This window comes from Leptopilina heterotoma, unplaced genomic scaffold, assembly GCF_015476425.1.
Source record: "Leptopilina heterotoma isolate Lh14 unplaced genomic scaffold, ASM1547642v1 Lhet_219, whole genome shotgun sequence".
Lineage (NCBI taxonomy): Eukaryota > Metazoa > Arthropoda > Insecta > Hymenoptera > Figitidae > Leptopilina > Leptopilina heterotoma.
This window is the reverse complement of record NW_025110936.1, coordinates 128,681-150,407: the sequence shown is the minus strand read 5'-3', so window position 1 is coordinate 150,407 and position 21,727 is coordinate 128,681. Positions and strand designations below refer to the sequence as shown.

General features: G+C 24.5%; 2 protein-coding genes across 11 annotated transcripts in view; both read left to right on the top strand.

Moving 5' to 3' along the window:
- The first annotated feature begins 517 nt into the window (after positions 1–517).
- On the top strand, positions 518–6,513 carry LOC122501973 (phosphotriesterase-related protein). 6 transcript variants are annotated; one of them, XM_043611790.1, is made up of 8 exons: positions 518–1,130; positions 1,675–1,790; positions 1,876–2,035; positions 2,299–2,486; positions 2,895–3,053; positions 3,260–3,424; positions 3,681–3,898; positions 6,316–6,513. In XM_043611790.1, exons 1-8 carry the CDS (start codon positions 1,105–1,107, stop codon positions 6,442–6,444), a joined length of 1,161 nt encoding a protein of 386 aa, XP_043467725.1. In that variant the 5' UTR covers positions 518–1,104; the 3' UTR covers positions 6,445–6,513. The 6 variants fall into 6 exon arrangements, with proteins under 6 accessions (XP_043467725.1, XP_043467730.1, XP_043467728.1 ...); XM_043611795.1 differs by having other exon boundaries at positions 519–1,130; positions 1,749–1,790; XM_043611793.1 differs by having other exon boundaries at positions 519–1,130; positions 1,663–1,790.
- The window catches only part of LOC122501972 (protein FAM135A), a 54,637-nt gene continuing 39,363 nt past the window's right edge, over positions 6,454–21,727 (top strand). For 3 of the 5 annotated variants that reach the window (XM_043611789.1, XM_043611788.1, XM_043611787.1), the window contains exon 1: positions 6,646–6,872. The gene's annotated coding sequence lies outside the window, so the exon portion shown is untranslated. Of the gene's footprint in view, positions 6,564–6,645; positions 6,873–7,105; positions 7,679–21,727 lie in introns of those variants that run through there. The other 2 variants (XM_043611786.1, XM_043611785.1) reach the window with 2 other exon arrangements.

Here is a 21,727-nt window from a genome sequence, read left to right as displayed (position 1 = left end):
AATTTTTTGCTTCGTTTGCAGAAATAAAAAAAGAAAGGGCATCTTAAAAATGCATAGCAAATTCTGCAGAACAGGGAAGAAAAACTGCAATATTGAAAAAAAAATTGATCTTTATATATACGTGCATGCTGAAAAAAAAGAAAATTGTTTTCGATTACATTCCTTTGTAACTTTTTAAGATACAGTTATAAAAAAATAATGTTTTTTTTTTAAAAACTTCTCAATCATCGAATCTATTTTTTTATAAACGTATTTTTCAAATTTTTTTGGCATCTTCTTTTTTTTCGCAGGATTTTTATGAGTGTGAGAGAGAAAGAGAGAGAGGGAATGATTGAGTGAGTGAAAAATGGAAATTTTGTCAGTCACGGAGATTCGACAAGTTTTTTTTTTTTGATATTTTTAAAATGGGCCAAATATTTTTTTTCCGCTAATTATGAGACATTATTTCTTTTTTCTTTACAAGGAAATTTTGTCTAAATTTCAGTTTTTACGTTCTGATGGAAATTTTTTATTGTTACTTTTTTTTGTAGGGAAAAAAATTTGTGATTATTGCAGTCTTTTGTCAGGAAAATTTGAAATTCTTTTTCTATTTCAAATTAGGAGAAAATTTTTTTTTAATTTGACAAACGAATGCCGAAGGTGAATTTAATTCACTTTTAGAATTTTTTTTAGAAATTTTGTTACTTATTTAAAATAAAATTGATTTAGAATTTAGGTCAAGTTTTGTATAAAATAGATTTTTTTAAATAAACACTATTAGTTAAGTGTCTATGAATCAGTTGTTTTTAAAATGTAGAAAATTAAAAATTAATTATGCCGGGGCTCGAATTGGGTGCAAAACTATTTATCGGCTTTGATGAGATTAATTTTTCCCCTTCCCCCGCTTTCACAAAATGTATAGAGAATTTTTGTCTCTTATTTCCAGCTCAATGCTATTGTATATATATATAATAATGGTAATAATAATAATAATAATAATAATAATAAATATTATTTGCTATCGTATAATATAATATTTATGAATGCTGTCGAATCTCTGGACTGGGAATTTTCTTTAATTATATTATCCACAGTGTTTCTCGCAGATGCTATTAATATTAATCAATGCTGCGTTGTACTCTTGTAAAGAGGTATTATACCTGTCTACTCTGTAAAATAAATGACGTGATGGTACCCGATTTCAAAAATGTACTTTCACTTTTAATTTTTTAATTATTGTTTGAATTATAAAAAAAATTAATTCTAAAAATTAGCGCGAAAATTCTGTAATAAGAAATTGTTAATTTGATTGACTTTACGAAACTGAAACTAATTTTTGTTTTCTTATCTCTAATTTAATATTAACGTTTCTTTAATTTTCAATTTTTCGTTTCTTAAAATCAATCGAATTTTATTCAAAATTCCGTTTTTTGTTACAAACATTTTTTTTACGTTTGATTTGTTTACCTTCCGTTGGTTTTTTTTGTTTAGTTTAATTTGAATAGTTTGTAAAAATAATTTAGGTTCCAATATTTGCGAATATTCTTCTATTTTCCTGGGGAAAATTTAATTTTAATGAAATCTTTTTCAAAATTTAGAACAAGAAAAATTTATATCATTAATGTCAAGAGCGGAATCCTGTTTACTTTTTGTTTCGTTGATTTTTGATAACGATATCTTTAGTTTTTAATTTAGAAGACCACAAGTTGTTGAAAATATTCTCCGAAACGCAGTACAAGCGTGTTTCTTATCTTGTTTGTCACTGTCAGGCCTGCAGTCGTTGAAAATGGGAACACAAACAGTAGCGACTGGTGAGTGAATATTTTATATTTTAAAAAATTTACGTTTTTCCTTTTTTTCGGTTTTTTAAATTTTATTGCTTTTCTATTTTTCAAGTACTTGGACCGGTGAATATTTCACAACTCGGAAGAACTTTAACTCATGAACATTTGGCTATTGATTTCGGAAAATTTTACACCACTCCTCCTCAGCATTTGAAGACATTTTTCAATAATGGAATTACAATTGAAAATGTTGGATTCGTGAAACAATATCCGTAAGTTGGATTTATTTATTTTCATTTGTTTCTAATTGTTTCTTCTCCGCCGTCTCGAGTTGTAAATTCTTCTTCTTGAACTATTTTAGAAAATTTATTATTATTATTATTATTAATTTTTAATTGTTAATAATAATTTTTATTATAAATCATATAATTTTGCAGAAAGAAAGACATGAATTTTATTAATATTATTATAAATTAACTAGTTTGGCAGAAAAAAGCGAATTTTGTTTTTCAATTAACAATTCTTTTATTTTCAGATATAGCAGTGTGACGAATTTGAAATTAAACAATGAGAATGAAGAAGCGATTCTACAAGATGTGAAACTTTTCAAAGAACACGGAGGCGGAACTATTGTGGAGAATACCAATCATGGAATAAAGCGAAATATTCCATTTATGCAAAAAGTCAGTCGAGAGACGGGTGTTCATATAATTGCAGGCACTGGTAATTGTTGAAATAATTTTCTAGTTTTCTCTATTAATTTTCTTTACACTTTTAATGTTAATTTATCAACAAGTGAAATTTGAAACTTAATGCTCACTAAATTTTTTAGTTCAAAAAATGCTCAAAAATAATTTGATTCATGTAAAATAAAAAATTTCGAAGATAACATACTACTCACTAAATTAATTAATTCAAAAAATAGTCAAAAATAATTTTAATTCATTTAAATAAAAAATTTTAAAGAGAACTTTATTACTCACTAAATTTATTGATTCAAAAATACTTTTGATTTAGTTAAAAAGAAAGTTTGAAGAGAACTTACTCACTGAATTTATGAATTGAAAAATACTTCGTTCAAATACTATTTTTGAATTAAAAAATAAAAAAAAAATTTCCCACTTTTTCCAGGTCATTATGTAGCTTTAACGCAGAGTGAACAATCTTTATTGAATTCAGAGGAACAAATAATGAATATTATGATAAAAGAGATGACAGAAGGTTGCGAGGAATCAATGGACGTGAAGGCGGGATTTATTGGCGAAGTCGGTAGCGCTTGGCCTATGGATGGTAAATAATAATTATTAATACCGAACAATTTACAATAGTGATTAATATTAAGTCTATTAATTATTCTTCCAAAAATTACGGTCATATTTACTATTATTATTATCATCATCGTCATCATCGATTAATTAATTTAAAGTTATAGCATTTGTTAGCGAATTAATTTAAAATGTTAAAACAATGAATTTTAGAAATCAGTTAATTTTCAGATTTCGAGAGGAAAACAATTCGAGCAACGGCGGCTGCTCAACAAGTACTTAAATGCCCGGTTAGTTTTCATCCCGGTAGAAATGCCTTGGCACCTTTTGAAATAATGAGAATTTTCACGGAAGCTGGTGGCGATCCTAAAAAAGTCGTTATGTCTCATCTCGATCGTAAGTTGTGCTTCAAATTTTAATTTGAATATTTTTGAAACGAAAGAAGGGAAATAATTTATTTTTTACTAAATGAATTCGATTTCTTTACTTTCATTAAAGAATGATTTTTATTTTATTTATTCTCCTCTTTTTACGAAAAAAGAATGATTTTTAATTATTCCGTTTTTTTTAAATTAATTATTTGCCTTCATGAGAAATTAAATTTAATTGGACCAAATTACTTTTATTAAAAAAAAATTATTGCTTTCTTAAGGTACATTAATAAAGAAGGAGGATCTTTTGGAATTTTCGAAAATCGGCTGCTACTGTCAATTTGATCTCTTTGGTACCGAGTGCTCATATTATCAATTAACGCCAACGACGGATATGCTTTCGGATGCGCAACGATTGGACCAGATGAAGATTCTTCTCGACGATGGAAAATTGGAAAAATTATTAATGAGCCACGATATTCACACAAAGCACCGATTGGTTTGTATTTCTTTTATTAAAAATATTCCAACTTATTTTAATATCGGTTTATTCGAACAATTTATCTGTTGAACGTTTTTAATTTTATTTATTCATTGTTTATATTTTTTACATTACTTTTGTCTCGATTTTTGTCAATTCTTTTTTTTAACTTCAATAATTGTTATTAAATTCTTATTATTACAAATAATAATATTAAAATTCTGAATAATTTAAAGAAAAAACTGAAAATAATTCCTTTTTAACATTAAATAATTCTTTCGAAGGATTGGATCCCCTTTTGAAACATTTCAGGGTTGCTACGCAATCTGGAAACCTGGAAAACTTAGAAATGTCAGGAAATTTTATAAACCTTGAAAAAACCTGGAAAAGTCAGGAAATTTTGATCGAAGTCCTGGAAAATTGTTGTTTTCTAAAGCTATTGTGTTTATTCTTGAAATCTAATTTCTTAATCAAAATTAATTCAATTTTAAAAGAATTGCTTTTACAATTTTCATAAGTTAATGAACTTTAAAAGATTTTGATTTAAAATTTTGTAAAATTTCAATTTTAAATGAATTTAATTAGAAATATAACAAAACTTAGATTTAAAAAAAATTTAATAACTAAAATTCTTCTGAAATTAGTTAAATTTTTTAATATATATTTCATTGATTATTAAGAATAATGGATTTACAGAAGAATTTCAGTTAAAAACCCTAAAACAAATTGAATTTTGAAGCAATTACAAATGATTGCAAAAATTCAATTATTTTCAAAAGTAGTAAAATTCTTCTCAGAAATTCAATTATTTTCAAAAATTTTAATAAAACTCTTAGCCAAATTTTAATTATTTTCAAAAACTTTCCTCAATTCAATGATTTTTAACATCTACTACTTTAATAAAAATTCCTAAAGGAATTCAATTACTTAAGAAAAATTTTAATAAAATTCTACGCAAATATTTAATTATTTTCATAAATAATAACAATTTCAAAGGAATTCAACTATTTACAAATTATTTTCATGAATTATTCAATTATTTTCGTAAATAATAACATTTTTTACAAGGATTCAATTATTTTCATAAATAATAAAACTCAATGCTGAATTTCAATGATTTTTAATACAATTTTAATGGAATTCCTCGAAAAAAGTTAATTATTCTTAAAAATTTTATTAAAATTTATCAAAGAAATTTAATTATTTTAATAACCTTTGGTATAATTTATTTATTAGAATTTAAGTATTATTTTCAATAGATTTTTAATTAAATTTCTTTAAAGAATAAAATTATTTTCAAGAATTTTAATGCAATTCTTTGCGTAACAATTCAATTTTTTTCAAAATAATTTTAATAAAATTCTTCGCAGAATTTCAATTATTTTTAATACTATTTTCACCAAATTTCTTAAAAAATACAATTATTCTGAAAAATTTACAAAAATTCTCGTCAAAATTTCAATTATCTTTATAAATAATCAAATTTTTCTCCGAAATTCAATTATTTTCAAAACTTTTAATAAAATTCTTGGCAGAATTTCAAATATTTTTAATACAATTTTCATCAAATTTCTCGAAAAATGTAATTATTCTTAAAATTTTTTTTAAAATTTGTCAAGAGGATTTAATTGTTTAAAAATTTGTTGATAAAATTCTTTATGAAAATTCAATTTTAAGAAGCACTCAATTGTTTAATAAAATATTTATTTTTATAGTTAAACAGTTGAATTCTCATAGAATTTTCTGGTAAATATTGATTTAAAAATGAATTTCAAATTAAAATCTTTGAAAATTCGAACTTTTCATACTTTTAATTAAGAATTCTATTGAATTAATTTTTCTCAATAAGTTTAATGGATTTTTTTTTAATTATTTGAAGTTTTTAATTTTTAATATATTTAATTGAAGAATGTCAGAATAATTGAAATTTCGTAAAGTTAAATAGTAAACAAAAGAATTTAAAAATTCACAAAGAACTTTTTCAAAAATTATTTTAAAAAAATTGATCTAAAGAAGAATTTTATAAGTTGAAAATTCTAGAAATGAATAATTGTAATGATGACAATAATTTTTGAAGAAGTTACAGTAACAAAGTAGCAAGTTTTAATTATTATAAAACGAAGAAATTTCAAATTTTTGAATATCTTAATTTCTATAAAAATAAATAAATATTTGTTTAAAAATGAAGTTATTGATGTTTTCGAATAACTTTCGTTTTAAAAATCTGGAAAAATTCCGTTTTTTAAACCTGGAAAAGTCAGAGAATTTAAAAAGAGTAAAATCGTGGCAACCCTGCATCTATTTAATCAAAATTCAAAATGATTTATAAAAAAAGAAATATTTAGCAGTAATTCGAAAATAATTTGAAACAAAGTTTCCTGAAAAGTTTATCTCTATTGATTGATGTACATATTTATTTAAAATTTCCATTTCAGATACGTTATGGAGGACATGGATTTAGTCACATCATGAATAATGTCTTTCCAAAGATGCTAATTAAAGGATTCACTCAGAATGAAATCGACACTATTACCATAAATAATCCAAAAATCTGGCTTTCTTAAATAAGTCATATTTAAATCTCGATTCTATGAAAAACTGAATTAAAGTAATAAAAGCAAAGTTTTTAATTATCTGAGAGGGGATGTTTCTTTATGATTGAATAATTCCATTCCTGTAGAAGGTTTTTTCTATTTTTTTCTGGGGGAAAAAAGGATCAAAAATTGAAAATTGGAAATGTTTCGGATGGTATAATTTCTTTTCTTCTTGCAGGTGAACTTTTGGTGTATATTCTTCTGGAATTTTTCCTGGATGACATTATCTTTGGGGAAGAAGATGAAAATTCATCCATCTGGGACGCATGTTAAATATGGAAATGAGGAAAAATAGGAAGAGAAAGGAATTATTGCGGCAACCGGAGAAAACGCGCAAAAGCTCTCTATCTCTCTACTGGGGATGAAACGGAACTGAGGGAGTTAGCCCAGGATTTCTGGTATGTTCTATAACTGTGTATGTATATATATTTGATAGGGGACAAATAGGGACACGCGTCCCTTTGCTTTTACGAGTGCGGGGCGTGGATGTCGGAAGCGGTATCAGGAGGGGTTGGAATCGCGGGCAAAGGCGTAAAGGGGGATGAAAGGTGGAGGCACAGGCGCGTAGCTCTCCGCACCAGATTATCTTTTTATTTCTACTTGCGTACTCGTTCGCTCGCTCGCTCGCTCGCTGGCTTTTACTGTATAGAGCAGTCTCGCGATTCTATGCGCGTGTGTCAATAGCGAAGGGTAGTTCTTTTTTCCCCCTTCAAGAGGGAGAGAGAGAGAAAGAAGAAGAGAAAATAACGAAGACACGAAAAATTCCCTCTAAAGTAAAGAAAGTCGGGTAAAGGTCCTGGTGACGACGACAACGAGAACGACGACGACGAGCCAATGGCTTGTGCTCTGACTTAGGACGGAGGTCAACGAGCCGCGTTTAGTTGCATTCCGGGAAAATCATCCCCCGGTTTTGACGTGGCAATCGTTGGGAATTCGTTGTGAGCCGGGGAAAAAAAGTTTGCCCTCGAGGTTACGGGGCCAAAGATATAAAGTGGGTGTTGCCGAAGTGACTTGTCTCGTGGTAATACAACATTAATTGCTCGTTCTTTTTCTTTTTTTTTATATTAAAGAAAAGAGTGGAAATTATTTTTTTTTCCCCTTAAAATCATGGATTTCGAGAGTCGATTCTTCCCTCTTGATAATGATGACGATGACGATGATGATAATTTAGCTGGAATGCGTGACATCGCTCCAATCGTATCTCGTGAGTTTCTTTTGAAGGCTAACACACGTTATTCAATGTCATGAATGAATTTTTCTTTATATTTTAATTATATATTTCATTGAAATTTCCATTTTCCGATAATTCTTTCTAATCTTCTTCGTTCATTGAATTTTTATTTATTTCGTTTTATTTTCGATACTGAATTTACAATTTCAATTCATAGAAAGGGAAATTTTGATAAAAATTTTAAATTCTAAAGTATTAAAAATTTAAAATAGACAATATTTATGGTAAATTCAATTTTATTAACATTATTTTTTTGTATTTTTCACTAAATTCTACGCAATTTCCTTTGAGAGATTATAAAATATTTTTAAAAAAGCGACTAGAAAAACTCGCGAGGCAGATAATCTATTTTTAAAAAGAGAATCTTTTGCACATTTTGCTGGATATTTTTTCTTTTTACAAGGACGTTTAAGTTTATTTCACAATATTAAAAAAATCGATAAATAATTATTTATATTCGAAAAAATTTATTTTTCCAACCCTTTTTTTAATGCGGAAAATATTTTATATTTACAATTAAAAAGTAGAAATCATAGACTTTATTTTTGAATCAAAAAATATTTCTTTAATGGAATTGAATTTGGAATTTAAAATTAAAAATTAAATTTAAAAACTGAATTTCGAAATTAAATTACAAAATTGATTTTCAAAATTAAATTTATAAATTGAATTTAAAAACTGAATTTCGAAATTAAATTTAGAAATTGAATTTAAATATAGAATTTCGAAATTAAATTTAGAAATTGAGGTGAAAAATGGACTTTTGAAATTAAATTTAGAAATTGAATTTGGAATTTATATTTCGAATTTGAATTTAAAAATTGAATTACGAAATTGAATTTAAATTTAGAAACTGAATTTAAAAATTGAATTTTGAAATTAAATTACAAAATTTATAAATAAATAAATAATAATAAATAAATAATATAAATAAATAAATAAATAAATAAAATTGAATTTAAAAATTGAATTTCGAAATTAAATTACGAAATTGAATTTAAAATTTGAATTTCGAAATTAAATTACAAAATTGAATTTAAAAATTGAATTTCGAAATTAAATGTAAAAATTGAATTTAGAAATTAAATTTAGAAATTGAATTTTAAAACTGAATTTCGAAATTAAATTACCAAATTTAATTTAAATTTAGAAACTGAATTTAAAAATTGAATTTCGAAATTAAGTTCAGAAATTGAATTTAAAAATTAAATTAAAAAATTAAATTTCGAAATTAAAAGTACAAATTGAAGTTAAAAATTAAATTTCGAAATTAAAAGGAAAATAAATTAAAGAATGAAAAAGGGAAGAACGAGGAAAATATTTTCTTTAATAAGAATTTTTTTTTGCGGGATTTTTTTAATATGTTTAAGCAATAAAGAGATATATTTAGTGCAATGAAGGGAGAGTAGGTCAATGCGAGAAGCTAAGAAAAATAGAAGAAATAGGTATCAAGCGAGTGAACTTAGAAGCAGCTAAAACTGTTCTAAACCAAATGCCCCCAGGCAATCCATTGCTTACTTACTTTTCAATGTAAATTCAGCTTTATGCAAGAATCCCACTAAATAATCAGAATTTTCTACTTTCGTCAAAATAATTTTCACTACTCGTCAAAAAAAAAAAAAATCTCCCTCAATGCTCTTTATTTATTTATTTCTCTTTTTAAAGGAATCGCAAAAAATAGAAAAATCCTTCTCTTTCAATAATATTCTCAACTTGTGTAACGAGAAGCTTATTACTTATTTTTTTCTTAGCAATAAAGTGAAGTCAACTTTGATGATAATCGACTTTGAAAGAAATAAGATACATCAAGAATATCGGCTTCTTCGTTTTTTTCCTTTTTTTTTGTATAAACACGAATCATTCGAGTGTAAACTTTCTTCTAGTGGAAATAACGTTCATGTAGATATATTTTTTTTCTTGGCTTTTCCTCGACAAAGAATGGATAAACATTGTGATAAAAAAAACCTTTTGTGTTGAATTTCCAGTACTTCCTGTAATTCCATTTTAAATCGATATCTCCATTAAAATCACTTCCTAAAGATTTTTCATCTTTTAAAGAAGAAATTCTTCTTTTAAATTGAAAACAAATTTTTTAAATTTAAAAACATTTTTTAAAATTTCTAAAATGTTTTTAACAATCTTTTAAAAATTTTAAACTTTTTTTTAAATTTAAAAAAAAATTTTAATTTAAGAAAACCTTTCTAATTAAAAATTAATTAAATTCTGTAAAAAATTGATGACGACTGATTTAAAGAAGTTGGAAATTTTTTTTAAATTAAAAACTCCTCGCAAAAAACAAGACTTATAAAGTAAATCAGAGAGAATGGAAAAAAATGTTGGCACAATATAAATTAAAAGAAACCAAAAAGAAAAAGTAATCCAAAGTGGAAGTAATAAGAGATGAAGTAAAAAAGACAGGAAAAATATTGTTTGATGGAAATGAGAAAGGGTTCTCAAAAAAAAAATATTTATTCCCAAGTGTGAATATAAGAATAGAGGGAAAAAATGTCAAATGGAAATAAGAAAATAAAAATAAAAAATGACTGTGAAATAAAAGAAATGACTTGAAAATAAAAAAGAGACTTCAAAAATAGAAAAAAGAACCGACTTTGATAGAAAGAATTTCACTGCTGAAAAAACGCAATATTTTGCAAAAATAGAAATAGTTCTCGATAGAGAAATTTTTGAATTAAAAAATTGAATTAATAATTTTCTAATCTATTGTTTGTAATTAATAATAATTTTTGTATTTTTAATTTGTAATTTGTAATTTGTAATTTATAATTTTTTATTTGAACAGATCGTGTCTAAAGGAACTTTTGTATTTCGTGAGTACATTTGACCTGTGACCCTGCACTGTTATTACGCCTCGGTAACAGTTTTTTATTCGAGGACTAAAAGTTTTTAAAGTGCCTCTGGCTCTCGTTTCAATGAAAATAGAGTTTCATGGGAGGATTAGTTAATTAAATCGGGGGAAGGTCTGTGAGTTATAAAAATTTATTTAAAAAAAAATACATACACATCTCTTTTAATGAGTCGAGTATTCCCAGCAATTGAAGATACAAAATTCATTAATTATCTTTAAAAAAAAAGCGCCTTGACTCTTTTCGCAAAACGAAAGCAAATTTGTTCAAATTCAAATGCAAAAAAAATACTCTAAAGAAAATTTTTTAATTGCTCAATTTTTAATAGTAAAAATAAATTTTTATCTAAGGATAAATTTTTATTTAAGAATAAATTTTTATTTAAAGATAAATTTATATTTAAGAATACATTTTTATTTAAAAGTAAATTTTTATTTAAGAATAAATTTTGTATTTAAGGATAAATTTTTATTTAAGAGTTAATTTTAAAAAATTTTAATTAAAAGGAATGGAAAATTATTGCTCTCTTTGGAAATAAGAGTAATTATAAATTTAATGAATTTTTAAGCTTTTGAGATTGAGGGAAAATTGGGAAAATAATTTCCTAATTTGGATAAATTAGGATTTAATTATTCGGCTATAAGTTTTCTTTTTTCATTCTTCCGAATTTAATGGACGAGAGAGAGAGAGAGGGGGAGAATTTTTTTTCCACAGCACATGATTAGGGCTTTAATAACTTTATGGAAAATTAATTTCTCGCACCAAAGAGCAACCTTTTGCGTTTGAGTGCTCTTAGTGGATTGATATTAACAAGGTTAAATAGACTCGAGTGAACTCTTGACTCACGTATAGATCATTTTATACATATGCATGAAACTTTTCAATTGATACAATTTTCATAAACATTTATCTCCTCTTTAACTTAGATATGAGTGAAAGCTGACGAAAGCTAGTAAATGCTGGCAAAAGGTAGTAAATGCTAGCAAAAGCTAGCAAAAGCTGGCAAAAGCAGGCAAAAGTTTTTTGATTATTAAATGTCACCAACTTCTAACTGTCCTCTTTCTCTTTCTCTGTAACGCGAAACTTTACTATTGTGGGTCGGGAAAATTTCCTGTATTACAAACAAGCTTCGTTTATTATTTAGAGTTAACGGAGTGAAGTAAAATTTAGAAAAATGAAACAAATGATAAAGAATTAAAATAGTAATGAATATTAATGGAAATATTAATTTAGATAGAAATTTTTTGCTAATTAAATATTTTCTATGTCAACAGATAAGGTTATTGCACTGGATTTTATCGATTAGAGCAACGACGGACCGAAAATGTAGACAAATAGGTGTATTATCATCATCGCTATATTATATGGAGGGAATTTCGGAAAAGATTTTGCGAAAGGATCCACGTGATTAAAAAAAATCCAGTGTCACTACATTTTCGAAGTCGGGAAAAATTTCCAAACTTTAGAGAAATCGAAAAATCAATATTCGTCAATTCTTCAACTCATTAAATTTTAAGTTTCTTCTGAATTCAAAGAATAATTAATCAAAAATTTGAGTGGAGGATTTTTTCGAGAAAATAGTCGAATATTGATCATGGAATTCAATTCCAGAATGGAAGTCAATTCTTCAGTTCATTGAATTAATTTCTTCTGAATTCAACAAATGGAGAAAAATTCGAATTTAGAATTTAATTCTTTAGGTCATCGACTTTTCACTTTCTTTCAATAATTGAAAGTCAATTCTTTAGTTTTTCGAATTATTTTCTTCTGAATTCAAAGGATAATTCAACTACAATTGGAATACTAAATTTTTTCGAGAATATAGTCGATGGTCAATTCCAATAACGGAAGTCGTCGAATTCAGTTCATCGAATTATTACAATCTTCCAAGTGGAAAGAATAATTTGAAGAATTTTATCAAAATTTTTGAAAATAACTCAATTTTTCCGACAAATTCTATAAAAATGTTATTGAAAATAATTAAATTGTTTAGAAGAATTTTATTATTTATGAAAATAATTAAATTCTTTTGAAGAATATTATTAAAATTTTTGAAAATAATTGAATTTTTCCGACAAATTCTATAAAAATTGTATTCAAAATAATTGAATTTCTTATGAAGAATTTTATTAAAATTTCTGAAAATAATTCAATTCCTTCGATGAATTTTGTTAAAATTTTTAAAACTGATTCAATTCCTGCGAAAAATTTTATTATTTATGAAAATAATTTTATTTCTGAGTAAAATTTTATTATTTATAAAAATAATTGAATTTCTTATGAAGAATTTTATTAAAATTTCTGAAAATAATTCAATTCCTTCGATGAATTTTGTTAAAATTTTTGAAACTGATACAATTCCTGCGAAAAATTTTATTATTTACGAAAAAATTTAATTTCTGAGTAAAATTTTATTCCTTATAAAAATAATTGAATTATTATATTCAATTCAATAATGAAAGTCAATTCTTTAGTTCATTGAATTATTTTCTTCTGAATTCAAAAAATGGATAAAAATTCAAATAGAGAAATTAATTCTTTAGTTCATGAAATTTTCACTTTCTTTCAATAATTGAAAGTCAATTCTTCAGTTTATCGAATTATATTCTTCGGAATTCAAAGAAAAATTGGACTAAAATTCGGAAATTTTTCGAGATTATAGTCGAAAGTCAATTCCAAAAAACGGAAGTTTTCGAATTCAGTTCATCGAATTATTATAATCTTTCAATCGGAAAAAATAATTGAACAAAAATTCGAGTAGAGAATTTTTTCGAGATATATTCCAATAATAGAAATCAATTCTTCAGTTTATCGAATTCAAGAATCGAAGATTCAAAGATTCCAATTTTAAAGAATAATTGAACAAAAATTCCAATAGAGAATTTTGTTTTCGAGAAAATAATTGGAGGGAATTTTCAAAAATTCAAAGAATTGAAAAGAATTTCGAAAAATGAATTTCTTTTTTAGGAGAAATTTTTTTGTAGGAGGAAATTGAACAAATATTCGAAAAGAGAATTTTCTTTTCGAGAAAATAGTTGGGGGGAATTTTCACAAATTCAAAGAATTGAACAGAATTTCGAAAAATGAATTTCTTTTTTGAAAAAAATTTTTTTTTTTTGAAAGTCAATTTTTTTGGAAGAAATAGTAATGGAAAGATAACCCTTTTCTCAATATGCATAGATTAAAAGGAGGGAGATGGTTTTTTTTACGAATCGGAAATAGATGCGTGTGTGTGTGTGTAGAAAAGGGAAATTGAAAATTTCATATTGATTCGATGTTTGAATTTTCGTGACTCTTTTGACCTGTGACCGACGATTCTCCACACCCACCATTTCGAGTAGAAAGGCGCGTATTTGGTCAGACGTCTAGACGATCCTATCCATTGGAGCTCCCTTCGTCATATCCTGCTGACAAGAACCCCTTTTCATATAATAACGAACCACCTTCTTCTTCTTCTTCTTCGTTACAATCTCCATGAATTCGACCCCAAAGTCTCGATTTTCAATTTTTTAGGAGTCATCAAAAAAAAAATATTTGATTTCCATTGCAAAGAATTTATATTTCTCGTATTACTGAAACAAAAAAAAATACAAATTGGAAAAATTTAATTAATGACAAAAATTTATTAATAACGAAATATGGAAATTTTTTTCTTCGAGAAATTAAAAGAAGCAAATTTGAAAATTGCTATTTTAGCATTGCTGAAAAAAAAGAAATTTTTGTTAATAACAAAAATAATAAATGATAAAATATCAAAATCGACTAAAAGGAGCAAATTTGAAAATTGCTATTTTAGCATTGCTGGAAAAAAAGAAATTGAAAGAAATTGAAAAATTTTGTTCATAATAAAAAAAATTAGCAATAATAAACTATCGAAATCAAGAAAAAGAGGCAAATTTCAAAAGTGCTTTTTTAGCAGTGCTGAAAAAAAAAATTGGAAAATTTTGTCACTAAAAAATACCAATAAAAAAATATCGAAATTCACTAAAAGAAGCAAATTCGAAAATTGCTTTATTAAACGAAATAAAATATTTTAATTTGTTTTTATACGACACGACGATAAATAGGAATAATTATCAACACTACTGAATTTTATTGCAAAATACCGATTAAAGACAGAGGAAATTAGCTTCGGCGGAAGAAAATAAAATTTGTTTCACTATAAGTAATGAAATATTAAGGAGATAATCGATAGGAAAAGGGAATATTTAATGTGATGATCATTGACCTTTAAAAGTATAAAAAGTGTATTTCCGGATGTAGTCGCGCGAGTTAAATAATTCAAGGTGAAGAGAAATACGATTTTTATTTCATTTTGTTTTATTATTATTTTTTTTTTTTTATTTAAATAAGATTAAAACTATTATTTTCAGAAGTTCTCGATTATCTCGTATCACCTCATTAAGCATTATGCGGCTTCTCGTTTCATATTATCGTTCAAGCACCGATAACCAATATTTACTGACACTACGTGCAAAGCTTGGATATTTACCCCAGTGTTTCGTATTTATACCTTTATATATATACAGAGGATATAATATAAAAAAAAAAGAAAAAAAATTTTTTACTGCATCGCGAAACGATTTTCATATCTCGAACTTTAACAATAAGATAATTCATACTTCAATGAACGTAATGTCATATAGTTATCGTCTTCTATTTTAGACGATACGAAAAAGATTTCTTTATGAAAAAAGAAAATTTCTTCTGGCAGTCTAATTTTATATTTTTCGTTTTTTTGAATTCAATTTATCAAAAATAGAAAATTTACCAATATTATTAATTATTCGAATTTTTTCGCTTTCTTCGTCATTTTATTTATTTATCGTCATATCGTATAGGAATAAATTAAAATATTTTATTTCATAATAAGTTTTCTATTGGCGCAATTTTGTTTTTTAATTTTTAAAAGGGAATAAATTTCCAAATTTCTCTATTAATCTTTTTTTACGTTATTAATAAAATTGTTCAATTTCTGTCCAATTTTCAAATTTTTTTTTTTTTTTTGAATTTTTAAAAGAGAATAAATTTCAAAATTTCTCTATTATTTTGTTTGTGTTGTTAATTAAATTGTTCAATTTCTGTTTTATGTTCAAATTTTTTTTCTATTTTTAAAAGGGAATAAATTTCCAAATTTCTCTATTAATCTTTTCTGCGTTATTAATAAAATTGTTCAATTTCTGTTTAATTTTCTCATTTTTTTTTTAATTTTTAAAAGAGAATAATTTTCAAAATTTCTTTATTCTTTTTTTTGTGTTATTAATCAAATTTTACAATTTTTGTCAAATTTTCATTTTATTTGCTGTAATTTTACTTTAAGGAGAGAAGAAAAATTTTTTTTTGGATTTAATTTTTTCTTTTGCAATTAAAACGAGAAAAAAAATTGCTTCAAAAGTTGGAAATTTTTTAAATTGTAAAAATACGAATTTCGCTGGCAATATTATTCTGAATTGAATTTCTTTTAATGTTTTTTGTTTTTTTTTAATTTTTTCCACATTAAATTATTTAAAAATTAAATAATTTTTTTCTAAAAAAATATTTTTTTGTTATTATTATTTATTATTATTATTTGAAATTTAATTAAATATTTCTAAAAATTACAACTGTAACTTTTCCAAAAGTCAATTATTTTTTAGAACTTCTGAAGTAATTAATTGAAAATCATTAAATGGTTGAGAAGAATTTTATTAAGAAATTTGAAAATAATTGAATTTTTCTGACAAATTTCATTAAAATTTATTGAAAATAATTGAATTGTCTAGAAGAATTTTATTATTTATGAAAATAATTGAATTTTTCAGACAAATTTTATAAAAATTGTATTAAAAATAATTGGATTTCTTATGAAGAATTTTATTAAAATTTCTGAAAATAATTCAATTGTTTCAATGTATTTTGTTAAAATTTTTGAAAATAATAATATAATTTGTTCAATTTTTTAATTTTCAAAATTTGTCTATTAATATTTTTTGTATTATTAATAAAAATTTTCAATTTTTGGCGAATTTTTAAATTTATTTGCGATAACTTTACTTTATGAAAAGAAGAAAAATTTCTTTTTTGATTTAATTTCTTCTTTTGCAATTAAAACGAAAAAAAAATTGCTTCAAAAGTTAAAAATTTTTTGAAATTGGATAAATACGAATTTCGCGGGAAATATTATTCTGGATTGAATTTCTTTTAATGTTTTTTTGTGAATCAGTTTTTTTTCTACATGTCAGCAACTAAAATGAGCAGAGACTCTTTAATTGAAGTACACTTCAAGTAAAATATTGATGAGACCTTTATCGTCAAGTATCTAAGAAGTTATCTACTTAGCCCCGATTTGTAAGAAACTCGATTGGGTTTAGGAGATAATTTCTAGTGACTTGAGAAGTTACTTTTCTGTATCTGTTTCATTAAACTAGAAAAAACGAAGAAAAAAGCAAAAAAAGGGAAATTTAAAAAGAAAATTACAATTCTAATTTAATTTCGTTTCATTAATTATTTTCTCAGCTAGACAAAATTTTTTCCGTTAAAAAAATTGCTCAAACGAATTTTTCTTTTAAAAAAAATTGTTCAAACAAATTTTTCTGTGAAAAAAATTTTTCCGCTTCGAAAGAAATGTGTTTCTTAAGAACAAATTTTTTCTATACGTCAAAAGTTGTTTTACACACCCCTCAAATATATATCAAAAGTTAGATTTTTATCTTTTTCCAAAAGTTTCGTGTAATGAAGATTTCTTTCCAATCTCATAAAATTCGAATCTGTCCTTCATAAAAATTGTAACAATTTCCCAAAGATTTATCGTTTAGAAATTTCAACTTTTCCCAGCAATGAAATCGAGAGAATATTGAAGAGGAGGAGAAATATTTTTTCTCCTTTTTTATTTTTTGTAAAAAAAATCATTTTTTAAATTTTTCTCTCGACTTGTATTAATTAATAGAATTAAAAATTCAGTTTAAATGATTTTCTCCTTAAGGAAAGCATACGATTAATTAAAAATTTCTCTTGATTTTTTCTTGTTTACTAAAGAAAACTAAAGAAATGTTTATTTTGAAAAAATGGGGGAGAGAGAGAAAGGAGATAATTAACATTATGCGGAAAAATCCGATAAATTGTTGTCAGAACGAGAAATCTTCTTTCTTGTGATTGTACTTATTATATTTTTGGGGAAAAAAAATAATATTTGTTGCTTTTCATTAAATTTGACCTCGTTTCGACGTGTAGACAGTGAGGGATGAAGGACGGAAATCTTTTTTTTTTTTTTTAGTAAACTTCCCTAGGGTGTGATTTGAATTCTTTTTTTCTATCGCAGCTGTATTGAGACATTTTTAGTTACCTCGAGGCTTTCAAACTTCCAATCATTTCGTATTTGTTATTTTCTTCTTTTAATACTTCAACACCTTGATAGTGCAAAAAAAGAAAATTTTTTCTATTAGATCAGTTTTCGAAGCGACTGGATAGAATAATAATTTTTCTTCATTATTTTTAGAAATTTTTGCAAGGATAAGAAATCGAAAGAAAAATAATTTTTTCCAATTGGAGAAAATGGAATTCAATCTCAATTTTCAAAAATAGGAAATTTATTTTCTTCTTTTAATACTTCACACCTGATAATTTGTACAAAATAAATTGTTTCTGTTAAAATAGTTTTCGAATTAATTTTAATAATCGATTATTAATTTTCGTTCATTATTTTTAGGCAAGATGAATTTTTTCGAGGACAGGAAATATTTCGAGAGAAGAACAATTTTTCCCAAGTGACGAAAATGGATTTCGATCTCAATCTCCGAAAATAGGAAATTTTCCTGAAATTCGAAGGAAGAAAAAGGAGAGAAGACAAAATAGGAGTGGAAAAAAGAAAAAATGACAGATTTCGAAAGGATGAGAAGAAGATTTATCAATTTACCGACAATTTTCAAAATTTTCCATAAAAATAATTTGAAAATTCGAACACAATTATTTATACTATCTTCTTTTATTTGAATTCTTCACGAAGAACTGTATCGAGGCATTGACAATTGAAACAAGATTGAAATATTGATATCATTTGAATCGTTTGCACTTGAAGATATCATGAATACGAATATATACACACAAATGGTGAGAAATGCTTTGAAGTGAAAACTGAGACGTATGTAGGACAAGAGAGGAAAAATGTCGAAGTCGACAAAGTCGTATATCGCCCTCAGGAAAAATGCAAGGGGAAAAAAAGAAAAGAGAACTCTTTTTCCCCTCTTTTTTTTGAACATAAATCTCGACTATAGTGTAAAATCGACAATGTTTTATTCCTTTAAAACATTGAATTTAACCAACTGACAAAGGTGCGAAGCAAAAGGAGAGAAAGTGTTGAATTGTTCTTATATATCCATTCTTGACGAAACACACGTGGGTACACCCTCTTTTCATATCTCACAAGACACTCTAATGGAAAGTGTTGTAATCGTTTCTTCTCAACCTTGACAATGAAAAGCCATTCTCTCTCCACTATATACTTGAAAACTATGCCGAGAATTTCAAGCCCTCGCGCACAAAAAAGAAAAACAGAATATGGCGAAGAAGCGAAATTTTTCTAATTTTGATACATTCATTCAAACAAATTGATTCATTTAATTCAATTGTTTCCATTTATTCAATTGATTCAATTATTATATTCTAATAGTAAAGAAAAATTATTGACGAATTTCGAATTATGAAATTCGAATATTTGAATTAAATTTCTTCCCACAATGATCAATTAAATTCACTCAGAGAGAAAACAAGGAAATATATAATTATTGAAAAATGTCAAGTGTACGATTCTTAATTTTTTTGAAAAAGAAGAGGACGAGGATAAAAAATAGGGGAATATTTTATTTATCGAATTTTCCTGTCACTCGATTGAATAAGCTAATCCAATTTCCAGAAGATTTCTCAACATCAAGTGCACCCGCGAGCGAACGAGGAAATTATTGCTCGAGAATATCCTAATCTCTTTTCCTCTATCAAGTTTGCTTTCTCCTTGGTGGCTCTGTCATGATTTACGATTATCGTTCAATATGCCTTTACATTTGTTTTACGTCAGGAAAAACATGTTTTCCAAATTTGAACCGAAAAAAAATAATTCTCTCATCGTATTCTTCAAAGATGCAATTAAATTTCAAAACCAATTTTTAAAAAGCGTTGGAAAATTAAATTCTTTCAGATATAAAATTTATTTCAATGAAATTTGATAAAACTTTGAATTGTTTCAATTTTTTTAAATTGAAACGATCTCCAGAAGGAGATGACAATTAAAAATTTCTCAATTTGACGTTTTGGAACTGGATCCAGTGCCCTCTTCAGAATTTATTACATTTTACTACATATTGAAAAAAAGATATACATGTTTTTTTCGTTCGTAAAGAAAAGCAATAAAATATAATATCAATCGAAATTATTTCAAAATACAATTCAGTTTAAAACAGAAAAAACCATGTATATCATTTTATCAGTATGTAGTAAAATGTAATAAATTCTGAAGGGGGAACTGGATCCAGTTCCGAAACGTCAAATTGAGAAATTTTTAATTGACATGTCCTTTTAGAGATCGTTTCCAACATTCTAAATATTTTTTAGAATTTTTGAATAAATTAATTGAAAATCATTGAATAGTTGCTATAAATTTTATTAAGAAATTTAAAAATAATTGAATTTTTCCGAAAAATTTAATTAAAATTTAATGAAAATAATTGAATTCTTTTGAAGAATTATATCAACATTTTTTTTTAATAATTCAATTTTTCCGACAAATTCTATAAAAATTTTGTTGAAAATAATTGAATTCTTTTGAAGAATTTTATAAAAATTTGTTAAAATAATTCAATTTTTTTCCGAATAATTCTATAAAAATTGAATTAAAAATAATTGAATTTCTTATGAAGAATTTTATTAACATTTCTGTAAATAATTCAATTTTTTCGATGAATTTTGTTAAAATTTTTTAACGTAATTTAATTCCTGCGAATAATTGTATTATTTATGAAAATAATTGAATTTCCGAGTATTATAAACAATTTCATTCAAATTTTTGAAAATACGTAAATTGTTTCTATAAATTTTAGTCAAATTTTTTAAAATAATTAAATTTCTGAGAATAATGTTATTAATTATGAAAATAATTGAATTTGTTTGAAGAATTTTATTATTTATAAAAATAATTCAATTAGAAAGAGTTTTATCAAAGTTTTTGAAAATAATTGAAATATAATGAATTTTATCAAAATTTTTAAAAATAATTAAATTGTCTAGAAGAATTTTATTATTTATGAAAATAATTGAATTCTGTTGAAGAATGTTGTCAAAATTTTCGAAAATAATTGAATTTTTTCGACAAATTCTATAAAAATGTTATTGAAAACAATAATTGAATTTTTCCTACAAATTTAATTGAAAATTACTGAAAATAATTGAATTTTTTTGAAGAATTTTATTTAAATTTTTGAAAATAATTGAATTTTTCATTTAAATTTAAATAAAATTGACTGAAAATAATTGAATTCTTATGAAGAATTTTATCAAAATTTTTGAAAATAATTGAATTTTTCCGACAAATTTCATTAAAATTTACTGAAAATAATTGAATTGTCTAGAAGAATTTTATTATTTATGAAAATAATTGAAGAAGTTTGAAGAATTTTATTAAAATTTTTGAAAATAATTGAATTTCTTCCACAAATTCTATAAAAATTGTATTGAAAATAATTGATTTGTTTTGAAGAATTGCTTTGAATTTTTTTAAATAATGAAGTTTTTTTTAATAATTTTAATTAAAAACTTTAAACACAATTCAATTTGATGACGAATTTCTTTCAAGTTTTTAAAATAATTTTATTTGCCAGTAATTGTAATTATAAACATTTAATTTTTGAAGTTTTTTAAAATTTTTAGAACATAATTAAATTCTTCTCAAAATTGTTTATTGTACAATTTTTTGTTAATGATTCAATTCATTCAAAGAATTTTATTAAAATATTCAAAATAATTGAATTCTTTCGAAGAATAGATAATATTAAAGTTTTTTGAAAATAATTGAATTCTTTCCAAAAGTTTTTTAATTTTTTTGAAAATAATTATTTTTATCAGAATAGGTATTTGTAATTAATTTTATTATTAAATTTTATAAAAAATTATTGACAGAAAATTAAATTCTTTTAAA